Raw genomic sequence first — 25,794 nt, 5'->3', positions numbered from 1 at the left:
ATCACATGCTATTCTAACTCATTCCTGTACAGTATTCTAGTTTTGTTGTACGTGTATTTTCAGAGAATTACAGAGCAGGTCAGGTCAGGATGACTTCATGAGGTCTCTACTTCAAGCAGGGCCCAGTATAACCTCAAAAAAATTGATTTAGATTTTATCCAAGTCAGTTCATTACAATTTCCTAAGGATGGAGACCGCAACAACCTCGCTGAGCAATGTGATCCATTGCTTGGCTCCCCTCAGTCAGAACATTTTTCCACTTTAAGTCCACAGTCTCCTGCCACACACTTCCTGTTAGGAATTTTGGATTTATCTTCCCAGCAATCTTTCTGCAGACACTGGAAGCTCCCCTCACACACCCTCGACCCTGAGACTTTCTCTTCTCTAGGCCAAACCAGACCAGTTCCCTCCGCCTCTCTTCCCACAGCAAGTGCTCCAGCACCTGACAATTCAACAGCCCTTCACTGATTAGTGCTCCAGTTTATCTGATTTTGTTGTGCCAAATGTCCCAAACCAGACAAAAATATAGACATACTACTTGGCTTCAACAGTTTATCTATTTATTTGGCTTTTAAATGTTGACTCCCTGGAAGAGATTCATGTCACATAGCACACTGAAATACATTTAACTGTTGCACATGATTGTTTGTGGAGAGATATTAAAGGCAATGCATTTTGGAAATTCTTTGTGGATTAAGCTCTACCTACCACCCATAACTCCAAAGCCTGGCACCGTCATAGCTAGTACAAAATATTTTAAGGCGGTTCTGGACACAGTAGTTACTGAACTTCCTATTAAAGATAACTATGGCAATTAATGCTAAGATGAACTGATGGAGCTTAAACAAGAGTTTAAGTATTTGCATTACTTATAAAAATGCTTGCATGTAACTGACCCTCCTCCTAAATGACCTGTCAAATTTCAAGATTCAGAAGTGCTGCCCTTTAGGCAGCTCAACTTCACAGATTGTAGTTGTTTTTCATTTTTTGAACACCATATTTCTTCTATTCCTTTATAGATGAGTTTGCTGAGCATTCACAAGATCTATTGAAGATGTTCATCATATTTGTCCCTTTGACTTCAGCTGTAACCTTTCCTGCCTGCTGGCTAATGATGCAACTGTATGAATACCAATTAATGAGAAGGTCAGGACAAAACCACAACAGCTTGAGGAAAAAAAAAAAAAAACCAAACAGAAAGCAAAATAAGACTTACTGTTAGCATATCATCACATTTCATGTCTGGCATATCACCGTCTTCACTCTTGTTGTAGAACTTGCGGAAAAAATTGAATGCCACTACTGTATACAAGTATACCACTACTGCCAGTAGTCCCACTGTTAGGACAAGCTGGAAGACAAAATTACAGAAGGGGTGTAACACCACTATGGAAATGTGATTTATAGTTTCTTTCTTTCTTTAAAAAAAAAACCACAACAAAAAACAACCAAAAAACCCCCCAGAACTAAACAAAAGAAAGGAAACTAACAATAAACTGTACATACTAGCAGCAGGAAAACTTTTACTCTCTCTGCATTTTTGTAACACAGAGTAATATATCTGCATATTCCCATGCAAAGATTGTGTGTTTCATTTTATTTTGATCAAAGACTACATTTCAGAAACATAATTAAAAAGAGAAATCTTATGGATAGATACAAAATGAATAATCTATTAAAATCATATGCAATCCCCATAATCAGATAAAAAATCTGAAAATTCACTGCCTAATAGTAATATTACTATCACCAAATATATAGTTAATTGAAATACAGTTATCTACTGATTTAATAGGAAAGCATTTTTTTATATGCATTAAATCACATATAAAAAAACCCTGTTCCTAATATTTTAATATCTCAGAAAAGCAGCACCAAGTACTCCGCTGCTCAACTGCAGCATCATTCAGATTTTGCTCTGAGCTTAATGGAAAGCAGATGGGAGGGAGCTCCAGCGTCTTGTTAATTGATATTTCACTTGTGTAGCTCTCAGATCTAGAAGTTCCTTATAAATAATGCTCCCTTAATTAATAGGTAATTTGCTAAAATTCCAGGACTATTTTTAGAAGGGAGAATACTTTTCCTTTTGCTTACAAATCCCATTGTCTAGTTTCCTCATCAACTCAAGTTCCAGAGTTCATGATGAAAGAACATTTCTGTTGTCAAACTGCAGAGCACCTGACTCAAGTAATGAAGTAATTTTTCCTGTGTACTCCTTAAGTAAAAAAGCCGAAAAGAGATGGCAGCTGATACCTGTTTGCCATTGTGGGTGACCGAAGACAGGATAGTTCGTAATGTCTTGAATCCCATTGCAATGTCAAGGAGATGAGCAGCAAAGAAAAAATTGTTGTAATGGCCGAGGACTGACATGGTCATGTACCATGCTAGGTAAAGGAAAGACTAAAAGAAAAAACAAGTGCATCCAAAATAAAATTCATGGCTTTCATCTTTAGCTTAATTCAACAATAAGGAAAAGTAGAAATTCCTCGAATATGCTTTTCATTAAATAGATAACAGTTCTTTTTAAACAGAGAATTTTCTAGATATCGTTGAGAATTTTCTATTCATGCAACAATATTAAATTCTCAAATACAAAATCAACAAGACAAGGGAAAAATCAAGAAATTCAGAACTTATATTATAAAAACCAATTTTTTTATTATAAAAATATTTTTATACTAAAAACTAATTTAATATTATAAAAACTAATTCTTAAACCCTTATTTTTAAATGTCTCTATTGCAAAAAAAAATTTTGATTTAAATTACTTTTAAAAATAATTTCTGAATTATTACATAAAATATTAATTCCTAAAGTTATTTAATTATAATTATAGTACTCTGCAAGCAACAAAAGGAATTTTGTAATTTGTTTGAACTTCTAAAATGCCTATTTAAACATATAAGTATTATTTAAGTAAAGCACAAATATTAATTTCATCTGATCCTCTATCAATTAGTTTTTATTGAACTTAAAGACAGTATTTATAAAATAAATTATACTCCATCCCTTAAAAAAATACTCCAGACAAACACTGTTTACAGACCATGCTGTATCTAGACCCAGAGGCTTACTGAATACCTTCAGATTACACTTTCATTTTCCATCTGTCCTAGCTCCAAAATATTTTTCCCTAATTGTTTATTTTACCAGTAAATAAGTAAGTAGGCAAACAAGAATCATAAGACTGAAAAATCATGATGACTGACTTCTTAAACTGCATTTTAACATTCTTGTTATCTCTCCTTGTTTTTTTGCTTTTAAAGACTCCTTTTTCAAATTATTGAAATAATTTGTATCTTTCTGTGGCACACCTTACTACTGGCTTCAGTGATACAAATTTAGCAATTCCAGATACATTAACTATATTGCTGTGCTCCAGGAATAGTCAAGTGTTCATAATATTTATGAACAGTAAGAAAAATGGCAATTAGCATTTATGCAATCAGTTTTCTAATTCTACAGTGACGTGCTTTCTTATTGCTTCTAATAAAGTGTATCAGAAAGAGGGCAGGAATTGACCGAGGTCCTATTAACCGCTACCAATGTAATTGTGAAAATCTTTTGACAATGTCTCCTTAAGCTTTCAAGATTTACTTCTTGTAGTAAAATAAATACAATCCAGAGTATTTCATGGCTCTCATTGAAGCACTTTGCATTAACAAGCGCATATTTCTTTTTAGAACACGAATATATACATATAAGTATATACTGTGAAGCTTACATTATCAGTGAAAACAACTCCTAATTTCCACATCTGATACTTAACATCAATGGAATTTAACCTGTAAAAATAAAAAAAAAAATATAAATTGCATTTTATAGCAAAACACAAGTGGAAAACATGAAACACAGTCTGTAGGAAGTGTATTGTCATATAACAGGAGTCAATAGGTGATCAATTTCTCCAAAAGCTGAAATACATCAGAACCTTGTTCTAATTCATACTTTTACTCTGGAATGAATCTATAAGGAAAAAAAAAAAAAAAAGTCAAAAATCAAATTCATAAGTACTGTTTCGAATTCATCAGACCTAATGCTGATTGATTTCTAAAATCTTATCATGCATAAAATATACAAATGAAATAAGCTGCCTTTAAGAATCAGTGGAGAAAAAAAAATTATTTTCTTTTTAATGCAACCCACCTAAACCTGAAGTAGCTAGTCAAAAAAGGTAACCGAATTTGCACCCTAAAATGCCAATTCTTTACCTTAGTTATTATAGCATACCTTTAGTGACACAATTAGATGACATTAAAGACAGACAAAGTTAGATCAGATGGACCTCAGAGCTTGTTCAGAAAATTGACCCATTTTTCTAAGGATATAAGGAAAATCATTAATGAAAATACGATAATTCTTACCAGTTAATGAGTTTTGATATAGGTACTTAGGAAAATCTTCTATTAATGTTACCTTTTGTAAAATAAAAAGCATCCCATCAGATAAAAAACATTCTTTATTAATTGTCAGCTAGGTAGAAAATGCCCTTTTTATTGCACTGTGTCAAAATTTTGTGCCAGGCACTGAACAACATCGACAGATGATGGATGCTTCATTGAGAACGGTGCCACTTGACCATTACAAAAAAGAAAGCATTGAACCAAAATAAAACAATGAGTTATAGGTGCCTTAAGCTTTCCGTGCATCTTGAAGACAGCACATAATAGATTGAGGTATCCTGCAAAAAGCCTGTGCAAGGATCCACTTAAGATCTTAATCTTAAGCTTAAGATTCCCAAGTAAATAATCAAAGGAGGAGGTATTTTATATTAGCATCCATAAGGAGAAAGGTTTGAAACTGAGATTCCCACACGTGCATCTTTCCTTTCAGTGGAACAGGCTGGGAATTTGGACACTGACAGTGACTTTGCCTGCCTCAACCACACAGCCCCTACCCACCTGCTACTTAGACAAACAGGCACATCCACACTTTTGTAAATCCTGTAGTGTCATTGTAGCAAGTATAAATCTTGAGACTTCAGGTGTAAAAAGTACTGCAGGTAAAATTCCTTACTTTTTCACTAGCCATTACAGGTAAGAGATAGACTGTCACTTGAGGAAAAAGTCTACTGGTTCTCCAGGAACAATCCGGTCCTCTGAGTTACTGCATTACTAAAAATAGGGTTACCCACTCCAGAATCTTTTGAAATCCTAGATTATTGTATCTCATGGCAATGAAGAATAAGACCTTTTAAATTCTTCTACATTCATAGGCCAACTGCATTCATTGTTTGTACACTTCACATGTAGGATATGGTTTAACTTCTCAACAACCTATAAAATTCAGATGTTCCAGGAGAAAATTATTTACAATTTTTCTATTCTTGAAAGTGGAATAATTCTTCTACCACATGAGCATTTGACAGAAGCCCTGCTTATTTTCCAAATTAGCCTTATGTCACCACTTGCTGCAGATGCTTGAGCCTTATCTGCCTCTTCTATTGGCTCTGACTAAACTAATGATCACAGAAACAGCAGCAGTTAGAAAGGTAAAGGGACAGGGAAATAATACTAACAATGGCACCTTTGAAAATTAACTTTCATGTTTGTGTCTTCCATATTATTTTCTCAAATATACTACATCCATGATGCATCTAATTTAACACCATCCACCCAAAAGAAGAAGCAAATGCAATGGAAAAAATCAGCACCACTGTCTCAATCTCAGTGTGCAAAATTTAACTGTCTTTACTGTCTAATCTACAGGAGAGGTCGAACAGCATCATCCTTCTAAGCTGATTATAGTTAAATAATAATGCAACATATTTAAATAATTATTTAAATATTAAAATATTTATATATTTAAATAAATGCACTTTAAAAATATTCAAGGCTGCATCGATGAGCTGGATGGCTCTTCAAGGGTCAGTAAAATGCAGATTTTTTTTAATGCAGTGTATCACTGGGACTGACAGAAGCTTTTAAGGAAGCATGGTCACCTGCAAGTAGAGTGCTTTAAGTGCCTTGCAAAAAGATAGATGCAAACCCCAGGCTATTTTTCCAAAGGAAAGGAGGAGAAAAAAGTAGGAGCTAGCTGTTCACTTATATTGAACATGAAAATGCTGCATAGTGCACTTCCCTTCTGTGTTGTGAGGCACAGGTATCTGGTCTGGCCTCAGCCTGTGCCACCTCCTCCTGGAACAGGCAGAAGAAGGAGCACCAGAGCTGCAACCCGCACCAGGTCACACCTGTCTCTATTTTCTCTCTAAAGTACTGCAGTAAGGGGTCAGTTCCAGTGCTTTTCCCACCTCTCTCTTCATTGCACAGTAAATTTATGTCAAATTTGGAATCTGGAATATATATATAAGTTTTAGTATTAAAAAAAATCATTAGTATTCATTTGAAACTGTTATAAAGTAGATAAATGTACCTTCCTGAAGAGTATATTTTGTTATGCGACTGGTTCTGCAAATTTTTATAACTGTTTTTTATTTTCCTGCAACATATTAACCTGTTATGAGTATGGAATGATTTCTCCAGAGAGAACATGACAAATGGATGAGGTAATACATTTCTTTTAAACTGTATATAAAATGGAGGAGGTATTAGAGATATTAAAAAAAAAAAGACATCCTTCGGACATGATTCTAAAACTAAATATTTCATCAGCCTTCTCCATCGGCTTCATTCTGATCAGTTTTTCCAATATTATTCACAGAAACATTATTTAAATGTTTTCCCCCTCATATGAGTATGAGCACAGAGGGAAGGAAAAGTAGTTTTATTTTGGTTTTATGCCAATAATAAAAGTAGTAGGTTTTTTTTTCTAAACTCAAGCATGGGTCCTACTATAATCCTGCAGCAGCAAAACAGCATGGAAGAAAGCATTCTGGAAAGCACTTCTACCACAATATTAATTTTTTTTTTTTAAATGCCAGAAATGCCAGAGTCCTTGAGCCTTTACACTGCACATGATTGATTGTTCAGATAGACTCCTGTTTTATTAATATCCATCTTTTATAAAAAGATGCATAAAAGAGCCATCCTTACAAAATCAGCTCTTGCTTCAATGTAATTCTAATCTACCAGTAGTCTCACTGTCCAATTCTCATAATCATTGCACATCCATAGATAAAACATTGCTTTTAGAGAAAACTTTAAATAAGCCCTTACATCAGAATTTCTGTAGCATTAAAATTCCATCTGTAAAAATATGTTCTATCTAGCTAAATACCTTTTTTATAATGCAGAACCAGAAAAAACCTGTTTTGCAGTGCTTTGTAAAGCCTGAGGATGCCCCTGTCCTACAAAGGAGAATTTACTGCTCTGAATGTCTAGGGGCTTCTCTTTCTGTCTACCAAATGATAAACAAAGACATAGCTTAGGGAAAACAAATTATAAAAGGATGAGAAGATTAATCACCCGAATCCCAGATTTTACTAGTCACTAGCACTTAAATTTATTCCATCATTTCTTTATACTCAGAACACACAGTGCCATTTTTGCCCATTCATTCCAGCAGAGCTGGACTGAGAACTTGAAACTGAGATACTTGAAACTGTAATGACACTATCAAAACAGTGGGAATGTGATGTATTCAAGCAGCTGTGCACTAAACTAAATCTTCATACATTAAAAAACTAGAGGAATCTTGCATATACATTGTCTATAATTAAATAATTTACTGTACCATTCAACATAAGAATTGATTTCTTATGCAAATATACATAAACAAGCAACAGATGTTTTGTCTGAATGACAAATCTTGAATGTTTAACTTACACAAAACACCAACAAAATAAGAAAAAAAAACAACCCAATCACAAACAAACTGTAGACAAATGCTTACACAGCAGAAAAGGAGCTATCCTTCTTTGGTTTCTTCTTTTCTCGAGCATCACTAAAATCAAGAGCAGCTTTGTCCATTCCTAGTAATTCACTGATCCTGTCACGGCCATAGAACTCACCATATTTATCCATTACCTAAAGTTAGAAGAAATATTCAAAAATATTCATCAGTGGGGTAGATCAGCAGTTATTTGGCCTGTCTCTGAAGACAAGAGTTTTAACACACAAGGAGCCTGAAAACAGTGCTTCATGACTATGGATGACATTGTGATCACAAGATTGTGAATGTAGAGTTATGGCAAAAAATTATTTTCAGTGAATTCAAACCAGCCCCATCTCATTCTTAAAAAAATTAACACGTTTCGTAAGTAATTTTACTGGAAATAAACATTTCCTTGCTTTCATTCTGACTGAACACTCAGCTCCTTCGTAATTATTATCTGTTCTCATTTTAAAAAGAATAATCACAGAAATACAAATTTTTCTTTAACAAGATCATAACTGAGTGACAGTGAGGAGGTATTTTTCCAACTTTCTAATAGGAAATACTTTAAATATTTATTATTATTTTTGGAGGTTTTAAGAAGCCATTTTTGTATGAAGCCTGAAAACAGTGCTTCATGATATGGATTATTTTGTAGACTGGGGATTAAAATACAAATATATATGAAAGAAGACATTCATTGCAAAATAGTATACTTGAAGGCAGTTAAATCATACAGTGCAACTCCTCAGCCAAAGCTAAAGTACAAATCTTCCACACAACTTAAAACCACACCCTTTCCTTTTGATTTGAGCCTTCCTTGACCAACTACATTGACAGAAGCAATATAGAATTTTATTTCCTTTCTCAAGTACTCTGTGAGAGCTACTGCTTCCTCTCTGCTTAGACAGACTGGTAGAAATCTGTATCTAACAACACAAAATATGAAAAAAACATTTTCCACAGCAAAATGAATACACAGTCCAAAGGAATTTTTTTTTGACAAGCTGACCTAAGACTGTTACAAAGTAGAAGAGCTAAGAGTATTAAAAAGGACATGTTTCCATAAGTATGATACAAGGCTGGCATTAAAGTGTGAAGTGGGAAATCTGATCCAATAACATGCACACCCTATTTTTCAGTTGTGACCAAACACACTAAAAAGATTATTTTTCCTGTAAGCTATTGTACAAACATTCAATTTATTTCTTAAGAGCAAGCTGAGAAAACATTTAAAATCGCATTTGTAAGAAATGAGCTTCTGCAGTCCCTGCTTAGAGAGGACTACTTTTTTGAGCCCTATGCAATAAAAGCTCATCTACACACCCACAAAGGAGCCCAGAGACACAAAGTTTGGGGGAGAGTACAAAGAATACCTTGTCCAGCTAGTCCCAGGGCCATCAGCCCATTAAAGGCCCCTTTCCTCAAGCCTAGAGGACTACAGTGGCACAGTGGTAGGCAGGAACCCAAACTATGGATTTACAGCAAGTGGGTGCTCTGCCTGCTCCCTCCCAGAGCGATCCCAGGAGAACATCAGACCAAAATCTAAAACCCATCTAAATGGTCACTGATAAAAACTCTCCAGATCACCTGTCAGACTAAGAGGATTACTGCCAAGGGATACATACACTATGCATCTCATAAATGGGATGTTACTGGATGTTACAGGGAGAAAGCAGAGATTGAGAAAGGGATGAATTTAGGTGACTTGGGGAAGAAAAACCATGGGAAAATAGAGAGGTAAAGGATAAAAGAGGCCAATGCATGTATGTACCTTTCAGGCAGATACAGTTGCCCTATGCCTAAATATCTCAATCTGTCCTGTCTTCTTATTAATTACTTTTTAACCTTCTATTGGGTGAGGGACACCATTCTTTATGTATGGATGTGAACGCATAAATACAGACAAGATATTTTACATAATTTGCTTTATACATAGAAGTGCACACAAAATTCTTCAAGTAATTTCATGAAGATATCTGAATTCCTGTTTTATACAAAATCTGTATGTAGAAAAAGTTTGAAATATATATAAAAGAAAAAAGTTGTAAGAATGTGGTAAGGAATTCTGTGTATTTTAAAATTGTAAATATGGAAATCTACACTGAATCAAAGCTATATTTCAAAGAAGTGTAGTCCACATTCCTCCAAACATGAACAGAAATACGCCTTAGAATTTTATTTTAACCTCATAAATATTTTTAAAAACAAGCCTTACCTTTCTTTTCACAAACTTGTCCCAATAGTTATTTGGAAAAGACCTGAAAAACACAGATAAACAAGACTACATTTTAGACAAATATATACCAATTCTGTTTCTAAGAACCTCCATGTGGTGACTATCACCAGTAAGTCACTTTGAACCCTCTGGAGCAAAAGTTGCCAAATGGTGCTCAGCCTACCATGTAAATGTGAAAAGCACAGCAGAGCCAGTGCCTGCAGACAGGATTCTAGAGCAGCCACATCCCACACACAGTCCCGCCAGGCAGAGAAACAGAACTTTAAATATGTGATGCAAAGCACAGCTCACTCTTGAACTGACAACAGTGCAAAAGCATCATCACTGTCCTTGCAAAAACAAACCCATCCCGTTTCTTTTCTCTTTTATTAAGACAAATAATTTTAACGCAAACATTTGGGAATGCCTAATATTAAACAGTAATAGTAAAACCGATAGTAGACATTAGCCTTGCAAGTGCCTGAAAATTTCGTATATCCTTGCTAGAAATACATCTCTAATAATTGTTTATTTCAGATAAGATGGATGATGAGTATGTAATTGTGGAAACAGAAGAACAATTACTTGCAGGGCTATAATGAGACAGAGTAAGTATAAACTCACTGTGTGTTGATTACAAGTCGATCCCACTGTCCCTTAATATCATCTTCTGATGGCTGCTCAGTTATATATAGCCCATCAAATTCCAATTTCCTTGCCACTTCCTTTTCTCTCTTAAAAATAACCAATGGAACCTGCAGTTGAAAGAGAACACAGGAATTATGTAAAATGTACTGATATGTCTGCAAACTTTAAGAAAATCTGGTTGCTATGAAGAAATAAGTATCAAAACTGAAGAAAACAAAAATAATACTTGAAAAAATTAGAAGACTTAACAATTCCCCAGAACACAGAAAAGGTGGATGGTACCTAGGATATACACTAGGATCAGGTCATTCAGAATCATTGAGCTACAGTGTACTAAACAGTTGAAAAAAGATGGTCAAAACACCTGAAGAGGGATCCTTCAAGTAAGAACAGTTTTTCTGTGCTATGAAATGACTGGAAGTAGTCAACTGAAAGAAAGCTAATTTTTTATTTTTTTTTTTAATCCCTAGAAATTCTAGTTCCAAATATCTTTTTCGGATGACTTTTTTGGATTTCATTTTGATACCCAGAGATGTTAGAGGCTCCTTTTATTTGTTAAAGAATCTTTGAGGTTTCACAGTGAGAAACAAAGTGTTTTGCTGCAGGGAGCAAAGACTGTAAGAAACAAAAAAAAGAACTGTCAGCAGCTGAGACACCTAGCCAGCCTTTACCTACAACTCTCTTTCATCAGCCGGATGACTTCAAAAGTACATTTTAAGAAGGCAGATGTAAATAGTGGTCAAAGCTGGGTGGATTTTTCTAAGAAATCTGTTACCAAAAGAAAGTAAACTGGAACTATTTTCCTTTCCTCTCTTTCCAGGAACTATTTCACAGGTCCCCAAAATGCACCCACCTTGAATTACCCACCTGACTATAACAGTAGTCAAGAGTATGTGGAGCATACTGGAATAGTAATAATGAAAATCAAGACTACTCAAGCAACTTGGAGTTACCTTAGATACAAAACAGAAGAGTTCCAACACTATTTTACAACAGCTAAATGAGAAAAATGTAATAGATTTCATGCTAAGCAATATTTAGAAGCAAACCTATCACACAAAGGCCTGCAGTTCAGGAGACTTTGGACTTAAAGATCTCCAAAACAGAGAATGAAACCATATTTGGACCATATTATGGTTTCAGAATTAGCAAGAAGGCAATTAATTAAGATAAATATTGGTAACAAGGTTTTTCCCTTCTAGTCAGAGAATAAATGTTAAAAAAAAAAGTAGCATAAAAAGCCATAGTAGAAACAAATATAAAAGTATTAGGTGGGAAAATAGAACTTCTCAAAAACCAGAAACATAAGCTTCCATGCTGCATGGCAACAGATGCAACAAAAAAAAAAAAAGGTTTAATATTTATTGGGCTGTAGGGATACTTAAAGTAGAGACAAAAAACAACACTAAATGTAGCAATATGCTGAGCAAGCTACAAATTCAGACCTTGTCTTTTAGCACAGAACAAATTATTAGCCACTGAAGGATGAAAAGAAAAATATTAAGGACCACATAAGATCTTACTAAAGATACAAGGACAAATGAGCAGCTGGGTCATATCAAGGGTCCATTTAAGTCCCTTAATATGCACTATCCTGAACTTCGACTTGTATCTTTTACCCTGGAAATGTGTATAAATGGGGGAAGTACATGTCAGATATACTTCTCCCAGCTCCAGAGATTTATGACATTTGGTTTTCTTAAACCACAATCAGCATTTTGCCAATGGAAGTGGCATCTTTAGTTTTCACATTCCTAACAGAGATCTTTTCCAAGATATCCCTTTAAAAGATGCTTAGGCTCCTGCCAAAACACTACCAGCAGAGTGTGTGTTTATGAGCAGGCATTTTATAGCCACAATGTGCAGCAGCTGTATTCCAAAATGCTGCATTCTTTTCAAATGACCTAACTGACAGACTAGTAATGCAGCATCTAGAACTGCCATCTGCATCATGTGGGTTCACACCTTGTCTTGGACAGTCACAAGCAGCTTCTGAAGCAGGTTACTGCTGTAACTGTCTGACTGACAGCAAATCAGACTCTGGCCTACAGCTTCCTGAACAGACACATCAGCTAACAAACATTTTCTGTGTACATTACACTAAGAACACAGATTCCTTTACACAGTGCCCCAACCTCCTCAAGCAGGTTGACTTTTATTCTAAGTTAAACAGATAAAGAACCTAGAAAAAACAGTTAATATTTTTCTTACTTTCAAACAATAATACCCTATGATGCAGAAGAATGAGATGACCGTGTGTAGGATGGCCAAAATCCTCAGTGTGGGCTCCATGTAGCCACTGCTTTCTTCCAGGACATAGTGCACTGCAATGACCCTCTCATCATCGCTTTCCAGGATGTTCAACTTGGTACTTTCACCATCAGATACCACAGGAAGTTCCTTTTCTTCTGGCACAGCAGATGTGGAGACCTGTTTAAAACACTTTTGATATTGCAACTGTATTCCTTTGACAGAAGCTTTACAATACTACAAGCTAAGTAATTGAGCTGAAAAAATGATAACAAGAACAAAACAGCTGTAAAGAAACTTTAAAGAAAGAGGTTTTTTTGCATAAAAATGTCCACAAAGAATACCTCAGCAAGACCTTTTCATCTTGTTACACCAGTCTGTGATAATGTACTTTGTCTTTCCTTTTTTTCACTGTCTGTCCATGTTACCAAACTTGGTCCATGATGAATTTTATCAATTCAAATTCAAGAAAGGGCACAGCCCTCTTAGAAGAAACCCCTGACAGTAGTCTTCATCATCATAGCTCTCTGGCAGAAAATTATTCAGGTCCAAAGAGTCCAGAGTTGCATTAATGATACTACAATTCTTGACAAAATCACTGTTATTCTAGGCAGCTTAAGATGATGTGACTCCTGGCTGTACATACTCTTTCAAGAGAGCAAAATGGCACAAGAAAATATCTCAACTGACATGGATTAGTTTAAGTTACCCATGAAAGCTCAGCTTGGCTGGTTCACTGTATGGGTAAATGCAGCATCTGAGGCAAGGGTGTGCCTCTCAGCCTGCTGCCTTTGTCCCAGCACAATTCTCTGTCAATAGCTATTTGTGTACTGCAAGTCTGTTTTTACTTCACACAAACATTTCAGCTGTCACCATGTGAGATTTCTGAAGTGGTAGGATGAAACAGGTATTTAACCTGTTAGGCTTGGCACTTATACCTTATCATACTGACTACAAAAGCCAGATGTTTTCCAGTGTGCAACTTGAAAAGTGATATTTTGAGAAATTTACCTTATAGAAAAGAAGGATGAAGTTGATGGCAAAAGCAACAAATAACGCCAACATCCTCATGTTGTAAAAGTTGCGTGCAAAGTAATTCTGGAAAGAGAACAGAACATAAATATACTTTTCCTAATAAAGATTCAACCATCATTAGTAAGCTGCTGCAGAGGGTTTTTTTTGTGGGGGTTTTTTCCCCCTTATAGAACTTTTTAATAGAATTATAAATACCAAAAAAAACCCAAAAAACCAAACCAAGAAACATTTTGAGTGATTTACAAGTTCTCTCCTACTCTCTATGTGCAACAATGAATAAAGGACCCTCTGTTTCACTCCATTCACAAAGGATAAAGGATTTCTAACTGCCTCTTACATATTTTTCATTTTCCTCTCAATACACTTGGAGACAACACAGAGACATCACAATGTAAGAGTAATGTAATAACAATACAGAAGTCTCTTATCTTCCCTGTAGTTCAATATCCATACATATAACAAATTGCTACTTTTACCAAAAAATAAAAAACCCTGCATATAAGTTTATCATAATTATTTTCTATTCCAAAATCAACTGCATTTTTACCAGGCCAGCAAAAACTCATGTGTGACCTGAGTACCATGAAAAGAAAGCTTTTCTGACATTTTGATGCCAGGACTGCAGAAGTGTATCTTTCCCCTCCTGACAGCTCACAAACATTTATAACATGCATTTTGAATTCTTTAACACTCCAACCGGAATTCTACCATTTTTCATCCCTAATCATAGATAAAACCATTAGTGAAATATAAAATGAGACTATTAGAAAAAAATTAAGCTACCTTCACATGATTGCTATCTGACTAGTCAAAAAATGTATCTCAGTTCAAAAGCCAAATTTAAACAATTTTTTAATAAGATTTTGACTGCAGTTCTGTAGTTTTGCTATGTTCTCATGCTATGAGTCAGCCATCCCTACACAATTATATACTATATACATAACAAAAGGGTATTTCCTTTTGCTTTGCATTTCACTCTAGCCTCAGAGAATATAAATGGAATATCCTAGCTAATAAAAGCATGGATTTTAAGCAGTTATGGAGCGAATATTATCTGATATTTTACTGAGAGACTCTCAGATGCAATTTTACATTTTCATTAAGTCTTATTTTCTACAAAAAAATCTTAATTTTTTGAAAAGCTTGACAAATACTAAGTCGCTATTTCACAAAAAAACCAAAAAAAAACCTGTAACAGTTTTTCTTATTCACTTCAGGTTAAGCATTGTATCTTAGTTGATTCTTTTTATAGGAGAGCTTGTAATTTCCCAAAGGTGTCTCTCAGGGAAAGAGAAATCCTACTGTCTCAGTAGCTACTGTAAAAATTCAGGAATTATATTCCCAAAGAAATGTGTTCATGTTTTCCAATGATGCACGGGCATCTCTGAATGTCTAGGTTTGGGACAATAATTGTCTTCCTAAGAATTAATATCTTGTATACTGTTATTTGTGTGTTTCTTTTCTCTAACATTCCCATTAAACCTTTGCTTCATGTCCTTTTTATGGACAAATGAAAAAAATGTGGTCCAGCAGATGCTATTTATCTTTACATTGTTAGAATATAGTGGTCCCTGTCTCTCCCAACAGTTAAACACATAAGCTACAGAACAGCTTACAAGAAGCTTCTGCTGGTATGCAATGATATTCTTCCAGAAAACTGATTCCTGAACTTCTGGTTCTCCGTATCTGTGCGTATGCAGTTGTCTTAATTTTTGTTTCCCTTTGTCTTCCTTGGTTTTCTCTTCTTTTTCTCCATCTTCTCCTCTTAGGATACAAAGGCAAAATAATACATCAAATTAATAAAATTGCTAAATTAAAACCACACCTTGAAATAGGCTATTGCATCTTTTAATGAGGCTCAAGTAGCCATGACTCATGCAGCTCATGCACATGACAAATATCCCCCTTCAGTCCAAAGTGCTGGCAAAGGTGACAGTCTGGTTAAGGCTACAGATGAACTTACTGGTGCAGCACCCTGAAGTGGGAATGCTAGCTGGTAGAGGCAGGTGATCAAAACTCTGCCAACCTTGCTATCAGAGATTCTTCATAACTGTGCAGTGACAAAATGTCTGTAAGCTGACAGCTCTATGTCTGCATGAGTGCCTACATGTCTAAGCGCTCCCCTCCAACCTCATGCACTTAAACAATCTACTTCCCATTAAGGCTGCAGAAAGCTTTGGGTCCTCTTGCATTTACAAGTCAAACCTCAAGTTTTAAATTCTACATTTCTGCCCACATGATGAAGTCGTAAGTAACCTCTCCAGGAGGAGATGAAGCAAGATTTTGTCAGCATCTGGTGTGTGGGTATCACCATGCTGTCTCATTAGAGAAAGTCAGAGTTCATGGGCTGCCTTCTCCAAACACATGATCTAAAAGAACTGAGAATTGTCTTAGAAGTTTATTTGACCTGTCAGCATGATAGATGAAAAGATCACAGAAGCCCATTTGAAGCCAAACCAGAGTGAAAGGCAACTTCTAAATTAAATTATTTATTTCTCTGTTCCTATCTACAAACAGAATGACTGATATCCAAAGCCAGCTCATCTTCCTAGAAGACATTTCATAAACTTCCACTTGAAAGTTTGTCATGTTAGGAGAAGCTTCAGGACAACCAGTAGTGCTAGGCACTGTACTCCTGACAGAGAATACAGGTAACAGCTGCAACTCACACAGTCAAGCAAAGCAATCAACAGCAAATGACCTTCAAAAGTCAGGAAGACTCTCCCTCACAACGTTATAGCGGCCAAGTTAGAAATTTGCTGCACTGATTAAGAGGAGTTTTTGTCATGGACAAGTGCTTGTCATCTGAGAAGAGCAGAAATTATTAGAGTTTGAGACTAAGGGATCTTCTTAGAATTTTGACAGTGATAAAGCAGCTACAGAAACTGTACAGAAAAAATATGAGGAACCATAAAATACAGGGATGGAGATCCAGAGTTTCTACTGGTTAAAACCAAGCACTATATTTTGCTTTCCACTATTTTTATTCTGAGCTAATGGCATTAACATTATTAGATTTTAACATGTCCTAAAAAGGTTTAAATTATCATTGATCTAACCTCTTCATAAAGATGTGAGAGTAGTCTGTAATTCATTAAAATTTTACTGGAATGTTAAGGTTCTGCAAAATGCAAATAACTCAAAGCATGTCATAGCAAATGGGAGAGGGTAAAGCAGATTCAGTCTCTACCACTGATGGATATCAGGTCTCTGGAACTCAGGCACTCTTACAAAGTTTTCAAGGATTTTTTTTTTTCTAACTTTAAGACTTGCCAAGAAAAAAGATATCAATCAATTTAGCACATTCTAACAGAAACTGAACGGACATTACAAAGGATGCTTCTGGGAAGAGAGAAGGTCACAGAATCAGAGTGCTGCTTATTACATAGCATTTCCTAGCAAATGTGCACAGATGAGGAGGACTGTCAAAAATACACCCCAACCTAATTGGAATGTGAAGGGACAGAAAATTAAAGGCAAAGAAGTACAAATGAACTTGAGGGTTTTTTTCATTGAAAGAAACACTTCTTTTCTTTTCAGGATCAGAAATTAAAGTAATACATACTCAGCTTTTTCAGGTTCTGATTTTGTTTCTTCTTTCTCTTCCTTTTCATCTTCTTTTACCTTCTCCTACAGAAAACCAGGATTAAAAACTGCATGTAAACATTATTATACAGTTAGGTAAAAGAATACCCAGAATGCAGAATGTTAGAGGTTTTTTTTGTTTTTGTTAAACAATGGAAAACCTGAAAAAATATGACAATTCAATTTACATTAATTAAGAGAAGCAATTTAACACTGAATTAAAAGTAATCCAGAACTCCATTTACTTAGAGAAGGCTGTGGAAATTCAGGTTTGTGACATCAGGAAGTGTAAACACCAGTAATTATACATGGTTATTTAAAAAAAAAAAAAAAAAAAAAAAGAAGTTAGAAAACCCAGAAAAACAAAGATGCAAGTTTTACTTCAAGACTACATCTAATATATAAAACAGAGAAATAGATATCAGAAATATAAGATACAATTACCTGGATTTTTTCCTGTACCTCGGGCATTGGTGCTAAGGAGGGAGTGCTCAGTAAATCACTCAAACCAGCATTTGGATTGTGAGGAATCAGTTTATACTGTCCACCTTCTCGTTTCAAATCCAAACCAAATATATCTGAGAGCAGATCACTCTCTTCTGTTAAAGTCTGCAGATCTGTCAAGTCTTCTGCAGGCAGTGCAGCTTCTGTCGGTTTCCTCTCCCCTTCTTCTTCTTCTCCACGCACCTCATCCTGAGTGGGATCTGGCATATTAGCCAGCAGCTCAGCCACCTTGATTTTCTTGGCTCCTTCTACTAGGCTTCCTCCAAGCAGCAAACTGCATATGATGCGAAAAAAGCCCCGGACAACACTACAAGCAAAATGTACTAAGCCCACCAAAATGCTCCAGTAGGAAGAAAACAAAGCCATGACCATGTCCTTCATGGTCATTTTCTTCACCTTTTTCATTTGTTTCTTTAGACTCTTCATGCTGAGCATTTTCATAAGAGTCATTAAATTATACTTGAGAGCTACTAAAGCTGACTTCATGGTCACAAGAGAGAAGAAACCCATTCTAGGATCTTCCTCCTCAGGATTATCCTTCTCATTCTCCTCTTTATTAGCTGACCTTTCATTCAGATCTGACTCAGAGATCTGGGCAGCCAGTTGCATTTCAAAGATGGTATCCTCACAGAAGTTAACAAAAAGCTCCATCTTTTCTTTCTCCCCACCTTCATTTACAACATCAAATATAAACTGTCTCTTTGACTCTTTTACCTGAGGTTTTTCCCACTGAGTCCGACTTGACTCACTTATTTCAAAATAAACTCGTTCAATGCGCTTTGCACTGCCCATGATCTCTATACGTCCGAGGAAAGGCTGAAAGTAATTCAGCACACTCTCTGAGAGCTCAAGGAAAGTTTGCAAGCGTGTATCGTGGGGCATGTGTTCTGACAGGTTGGTCAGGAGAACAGCAACATTGAAACCAATGTCTTTGGCAGGCTCATGAAATCGTTTCACAAATTCCTCATAGTCCAAAGTCTCATTCTCATCTGTTTCAGCACATGACAGCAGAAACTCAGTTTCAGACTGAGTGTAGTGCTTGTGGCTTTCCATTGCCCTGTGAAAATCCCTCTTCGAAATGATCCCTTTACCATCAGGGTCATATTCTTTGAATGCATCAGAGGAAGTCAAATCTTTCAATTTTAAGAACATATCAAAAAACTTCAGGATCATTTCCACATTGTTCGATGATTCCACAAGCATATCGACCATCTGCTTTCCAATAGTTCCATTCACAACATTACCTAGAGGTGATGACGGGATAGTAGAGATAACATCAGCAAATATTTTGGCAAAGAAAGCCTATTATAATGATTAGTGAAGTAATCAAAGAGTAAGAATAATCAATTTTTGGATAACACGCATAGATGAGAAAGCTAGCTGCAAACTCTTAAGTTTTTTTAAAAAACTTTTATGAAACCTTTACTTTTGTGAAGTTCTGGCATTAAGAATTAATATAACTTATGTCAACTACTCTACCTAAATCTCCCATTTGCTTTCAGACCTGAAAGGTCTTCTCACAACTGAGACAAGAAAATTAAAAATGCAAAGAAATTTAGAGCACTACCTCTCAAATTAAGAAAATTACAAAGTTAAAAACGTTGCTAAAACAACTGTGAAAGAGATTTCACATTTTTACTACCTTCCAGCATAGACAGCAACATGACAACCATATCTTTCTGAAGATCCATTAATTCCTTCAATAGTTCAATTTGACTGGAATCCTAAATAACAAAGACAATATATAAATATAAATGGTATATTGATTTCTTTGACATTTAGTTATGTGCATGCATATTTCATCTTGTAAAAAGCAGACTTAGAAATTAAGAAGCTAAAAGTGTCAAAAATGGTAATACAGTGAAAATATACTTAATTGCTTAATTCCTCACAGTGTATCTACACCATCATCTGTTTAGAAAGAATAATTTAATAAAGACAAAACTGAATGTGATAAAAGACTTAAAGCAAAAACTGGGTACATCAAGGTCACAGATGATGCTTCTGTAATGTTTCCTTATCAGCTAAAATATTGTCACTTTTGTTGTCATCAAGTTTACACCTATGGAAAATTGTAAAAACAGCAACACCAATAGCACACAGACCTCAAAGTATATCATGATTCAAAATGAGAGGTTTCATTATAATCCACTGAACTTTATGGAGGGAAAAACAAAAGTTGAAATAAAATCTTAAAATATTTATTAATCAAGTTTCATTAGTAAATCCTTTGACATGCATGAAGTTGATTTTTTTAGCTCCTTGGGTTTACCGAGTTTACTATGCCACTTGCCTGGAGTCTATCTGGATGGAATTATTCAGCTACTGAATTTCTTACTCAGTGTCACACTATTGCATCGTGCCATGGGTAGCAAATACTTGAGCAGTGCTGTGCTTCAGTGAGTGGCACAACAAACTCAAGGTACTTTATGGCTGTGCCAGGATGCTTTGTCCTGATAAAACTTATCTGCCTGGCCTGGAACCCGGTCAGGAGACAAAGCAGTGCAAGCTATCTGTGGTGAGCTACTGTAGTGGTATTTTTAGTGTTGAATATGCTAAAAGGCCAGCCTGGCTTACCATCTTTTTAAACACACATCTGGCCCTTTGAAGTCAGACTTGACAGATAAGCTGCTAAACTGACCTAGAGGCCTATGACTGCCAACCAGACAACTCTTTCCACTATAAAAATCCTAGGGCACTTTCCTTCTTCCACAAACTTTCAGTGCATGGCATTTCTCCTGTGGATTTGGGACACCTCTCCACAGTTACTTCCCAAGGATTGAGAGAGAGGAAGTATACCACAAAAAGGAGAGCGGTGAGATTCATCAACCTCTATGTGATGTTTCTTCTGCTAGCTTGCATATAATTGCTTTAACAGAATTGCTTTCATAGAGTGTGCTTTGACACTTAGTGTAATAGCTGACCACTGTTTTTAGCTTTTACACTGTGTAGTAAGTAATTCTGGTTCAGACCTGTCCATTTTTATTAAAAAGTAACTCATCTTTTATAAATTTATCTGATCTTCCATCATTAAAACTTGCAGGACAGTGATTTAATCACACCTCTGTAATTCCTTAAATTTAAACTGTTATCAAAATCTGAAGCTAGTGAAGGATTTAGTTTCATTTAAACCCTTTTCTGTAAAAGAGTTTAAATACAAAAAGGAGCTCTCTCTCTCTGTTCTTCAGACTCAAGGAAAAGGCTTTTATAATAAACTTTATCTGAAGCACCCACTCCACCCTCAACAATGACAATTTGGATCTTTAATTGAAAACCTCCTAATTTTAAAATAACAAGATGTTTTATTGATTTTCCCTAAGTTTCTTTAAGTTATAAGTTTTCATTACAAAACTTATAACTACAAAAGTTATTTACAACCCAGGTGATATTTTTTCATTTGGATTGAAAATCGTACTTTCTTTTTCTGCCTTAGATTCTTAAGTATTACCATTAAGTATTACCAATGTTGCTTCCTGGTACAAGATGGAGAATTAAAATGCAAAAAACCTCCCCAAAAAACGCAAAACCCAAACAAAACGGTGATTTAATTTTGCTCCTGTTATAATCTTGCTTCAAATGTTCTCCAAAAGTGCTCTGGAAACACATGACTGAAAACAAAACCCAAATATTTAGCCTAGGCAGAATCCTGTTACAGGCAAAAGCCATACAGCAAATCCTTGTAACTCCACTTAGCCAAACTCCACACTTTTGAAAACTGGTATTTCAACAGAACCTGGAAAACTTATTAATATATTCTTGTAACAAATATAGACTAACAAAAGTGCCCATGTCTATTCTGGTATTTCCTGCTAGATCCCATAAAGAGTTTCCAAAAGCCTATTTAGCCAGCTAAAGAATGAGAAATGTACCTGTAGCTCAAAGTCCACAAGTGTGAGCAAGCAGCCTACTTTCATCTATAAAGTTCCAATGGCAGGGAGAAAAATAATCTGAGCAAGACTACTTTAATTTATGCAAAGAATACTTACATGGACACCTTTGGAGTCAAACGATGAAATCTAAAACCTCACAGACTTCAGAGTTGTATTTCTTAACAATAACTAACACTTTCACAAGTGTATGACATTTTTCTCTAAAAATGTCAAACTATGTAAAAAAAATTAGAATCAGTGCATTCAATTAAAATGTGTAATTCTTTTAGAAATTTAAGTTGAAAGGTGCACTGTTTAAGGATAGGATTCTTCACACCTAATTTTCACACTAAATAACCGTCTGTGCCAGTCCCCTTCACTATTTCTACAGTTTATGAAATGACTACTCATATCCAAAATGAATTCACCCATTATAAGGCCTGACTACTCTCCACTAAGAGTGAAAAAGGTTCGGATGCAGACACATGTTGAACTATGGTTTAATAATGATGAACTAGGGTTCAATGCAGGAGCATCAATGAACATGATGGGTCCTGCATAGAAGGAAACCACAGAAAACACTGCGAGAGAATTTTGGTACAAAAGACCAGAACTGAGAGTTCTTTCCGAATACCAGTGATATGCTTTGTTTGCAGTTTGATCTAATCTGCTTTTTACCTGTGGCTGGGGATCCAATTACAGGCTAGCTATTCACAGCCGCTCTAGTTTTGCAATTTTATTGTTTTCTATCATCTCTGTCTTTTATTTTTCCCACCAACTGTTGTTATTAATGACTCAAACATGTTTTCTTTTACAGAAATGCTAGTGACTTATGAAGGAAAAAGTAAAACAAAAAGATACCTGAGACAGCTTCATCTGCATGTGTGCAAACACATGAAGGAAACCAACTACAGCATCCCACAGCCTGCTGTGTGCCAGACTTTGCTGATTCCCAGTACATGGCCCCTATTGTTCAGGCAACAAAAACAAACAAACAAAAAACAAACAACAAAACAAAACAAAACAAATAAACAAAAGAAAACCAATGTTTGTTTGCAAGAAATTCAACAAAAACAGGAAGAAATACACATAAGTGCATAGCTTGGGGTTGTCCTCTAGAAATTGTTATGAAATATTAAACATATCTAGAATTATGTATTTAATAAGAGCATTGACTGAAAACAATGCCTACTCCTAATAACCATTCTGTTTTATCCAAGTCTCAATATACTAATTCAGAACCCCAAAGCGTGCGTCTGTTTGCAACTTTAAACAATAAATGCTGAAGGAGTACGAATCTTCAAGCTGTTTCTTCCTTATGTAGTTCTGTAAATTAGGAAAGACCTTATAGTAGGTTAATGGAAAATTCACATAAGGGATTAAAGAATCCGTTTCCTGATTTTTTTCCCCCAGCATATTGTAGAGCACAGTGCTAAAAAATACATAAAGAAAATTCCAACTTCTGTAAAACAGAAACACAAGAGCTTTGGAAGCTGTAAAGGAAAACAAATAAAACCTCTCCCAGATAAAAACACTACTTGTGATTTGAGAAATATGTATACATTAAATATATTTACACAAATGCATACAAGTTGCCTCTTCTCATTTTTATTCAGTGCTATTTTATCATATTTCATCCTCATGAACTATAACACACTATTTTCATGCTTATTTTCACCTGAATGACACCAATGTAAGAGACACCTAACAGTCTAGTGAGATCCTCTCTAAGCTACTTATTATATGTTGAATCAAATTCTTATATTGTCAAGTTATTTAAGTAAGCAATTAATACAGAACAAAATGTCACTGAATTCTTTAGATATCATTGAACTACTGCATTTTTATTTTGACAGAATTGATCCCAATCTCATTTGTTCCTGAGTCCACCTCAAGTGCATCTCTACAATTCTCAAAGTGTGAATTCACCATTTCAAACATAGCATTGATGCCTTAAAACAGCCCAATTCCTGATGGAAGATATGATCTAATGTTATATTGACTAAACCACAACTATGATCTGCACCGAAATTAGTCTTCTCCGTGGATTAAAGGTAAAGATTTAAAGTGGGTAACACCACTGCAATCTAATTGAAATGAAAAACAAAATTCTACTGCCTTACATAGATGCTTATTTATTAATAATTGTAAATTGCAATAAATTGATGAGATTTCAATAGAGTAGTGACAGGTGTATATACATATATTTGAATATTTTGCTTCATACATTAACAAATGCACTAAAATAATGTTGAAGAATAAATGCACCCGTATTATATTTCTAATTTATATCTAACTATTTTATATCTTCATGCCAAATGTATGATGAATTTTCTTTCAAGTTCATTACATTCTAATGAAATTAATTTACCTGGATATACTCTGTGAGAGTATTGAAAACTTGTTTTGCAACCTGGATGGCTTTGGAAAAATTTCGCTGTCCTTGTTCATCAATAACATCCTTCCCAGAATAATACCAATAGAAATCACTGATGGATTCCTAAAGAAAAAACAGTTGTGAGAAGCACAAAGAGATTGTGTGGCCAAACTGGCTCTAACTGGATATTCATCAATATACGAAAAACAGTACTAGACAGTTCTAGTTCTGAAAATTATTTAGTTTATAAAGGCTTTAAATTAACTACCCAGCGATTCTCAAGTACTACTGCAAGAACTGTAGTTGCATCTAAAGGAAATCAATAGGAAAACAAACACAAAGAAAGAAATAACTTAAATACCCCACAGCAAACCTCAAAATAAAATAAATTAAAAATAAGATGAGTTGGTATCTGATCTTAGAAATACAACCACCTGCATTCTGAAAAGGAGTGCTGCATGCTGTTCATTAAACAATGTCTCTTTATACTGCGTGCTTGACACCTAGTCAATAGTGGGAGCAAATGTTGCTTTGTGTGCATGATTCCTCTCTCCATCTTCCCTGAAGGCGAGCTTATTAAATTTTCAACAAAGTAAGCAATGGAATGAAAATCATTGTACTGTCTCCACAACTTCTAGAGAATGCGTAAAGACAGAAAGCAATGTTGATAGCAGCAGCAGAGTAAACAAAACAAAGAGAAAGAATTTTCAAAGTCTGGAATTCTCAGAGCAAATAAATGAATGGCTAAAGGGAACTTAACTGGATAAATAATTAAAAAAAAAAAACCCACAACATAATATATTATCATGTGCAGTGATTTTCAGAAAAGAAAGAGAATTATAGGTAAACATTTATCACAAAACATGTTTTCACACCATTCACATGCTGCAATCTGGAAACAAAGCAGATTTTTTTCATTAATTTCTACTGAAATTAAAAATGTGAAAATGAAATGTTTTCATATTAAAAGTATTTTGGAGATAATTAAAAATAGATGATTTAAAGGGTTTTTAATCTAGCCTTCTGCAGGTGTTTTTGTCCCTTTGCCTTTTTTTCCCCTCCTTAGAAAATGCACTGTTCTAATGCTTCACTCCTCACCAGCACATGAACATTCATTCACAGAGCGTCCAGTGCTCAGCCTCGATCAGAATATGGATGAAAACGCAGCAGGGTGAAACTAACTTAAGTAAAACAAAACCCTTCTCACTCACAGGGTAGTTTCAGTCAAAACCTGGCAGCCTGTGCTCAGGGACACACTGAGCAGCCTCCGCCTCCTGCCGCTGCCCTTGGTGAACAGCCTCCATCGCATTCCCACTTATAAAAGCTGAAACCAGACCTTCTTCACATGTATGTTATCTCTGACTCTCCCAGTACAAGGTAACAACTCTTAAAGAACTGCAACCACTAGAGAATTTCAGCCTTTCTTCTCAGCTTGGGCTACAGGGACTAGAGTAAGTATGACGACAAATAAATGCGCACCTCATAAAACTTGTATAGAAGTAAGCCATACTTTCATCTACTTACTTAGTATATAA

The 25,794-nt window shown here is 35.3% G+C and overlaps 1 protein-coding gene across 6 annotated transcripts in view; it reads right to left on the bottom strand.

Moving 5' to 3' along the window:
- The window catches only part of RYR2 (ryanodine receptor 2), a 380,370-nt gene that overhangs the window by 8,460 nt on the left and 346,116 nt on the right, over nucleotides 1-25,794 (bottom strand). For all 6 annotated transcript variants that reach the window (XM_088053181.1, XM_088053183.1, XM_088053184.1 and 3 more), the window contains 14 exons: nucleotides 24,254-24,382; nucleotides 22,744-22,848; nucleotides 19,656-19,737; nucleotides 17,954-19,257; nucleotides 17,490-17,554; nucleotides 15,541-15,688; nucleotides 13,901-13,987; nucleotides 12,851-13,069; nucleotides 10,616-10,746; nucleotides 9,992-10,034; nucleotides 7,792-7,925; nucleotides 3,725-3,785; nucleotides 2,254-2,400; nucleotides 1,217-1,351 (listed from right to left, as the gene is read on the bottom strand). In XM_088053181.1, the coding sequence (XP_087909307.1) occupies nucleotides 1,217-1,351; nucleotides 2,254-2,400; nucleotides 3,725-3,785; nucleotides 7,792-7,925; nucleotides 9,992-10,034; nucleotides 10,616-10,746; nucleotides 12,851-13,069; nucleotides 13,901-13,987; nucleotides 15,541-15,688; nucleotides 17,490-17,554; nucleotides 17,954-19,257; nucleotides 19,656-19,737; nucleotides 22,744-22,848; nucleotides 24,254-24,382 (2,790 nt within the window). The remainder of the gene's footprint in view (nucleotides 1-1,216; nucleotides 1,352-2,253; nucleotides 2,401-3,724; nucleotides 3,786-7,791; nucleotides 7,926-9,991; nucleotides 10,035-10,615; nucleotides 10,747-12,850; nucleotides 13,070-13,900; nucleotides 13,988-15,540; nucleotides 15,689-17,489; nucleotides 17,555-17,953; nucleotides 19,258-19,655; nucleotides 19,738-22,743; nucleotides 22,849-24,253; nucleotides 24,383-25,794) is intronic.

This window comes from Pseudopodoces humilis, chromosome 3, assembly GCF_049639895.1.
Source record: "Pseudopodoces humilis isolate 2021_Gansu_Grassland_sample_001 chromosome 3, ASM4963989v1, whole genome shotgun sequence".
Lineage (NCBI taxonomy): Eukaryota > Metazoa > Chordata > Aves > Passeriformes > Paridae > Pseudopodoces > Pseudopodoces humilis.
Note: the sequence above shows the minus strand (reverse complement) of the source record. Positions and strands in the feature narration are given on the sequence as shown.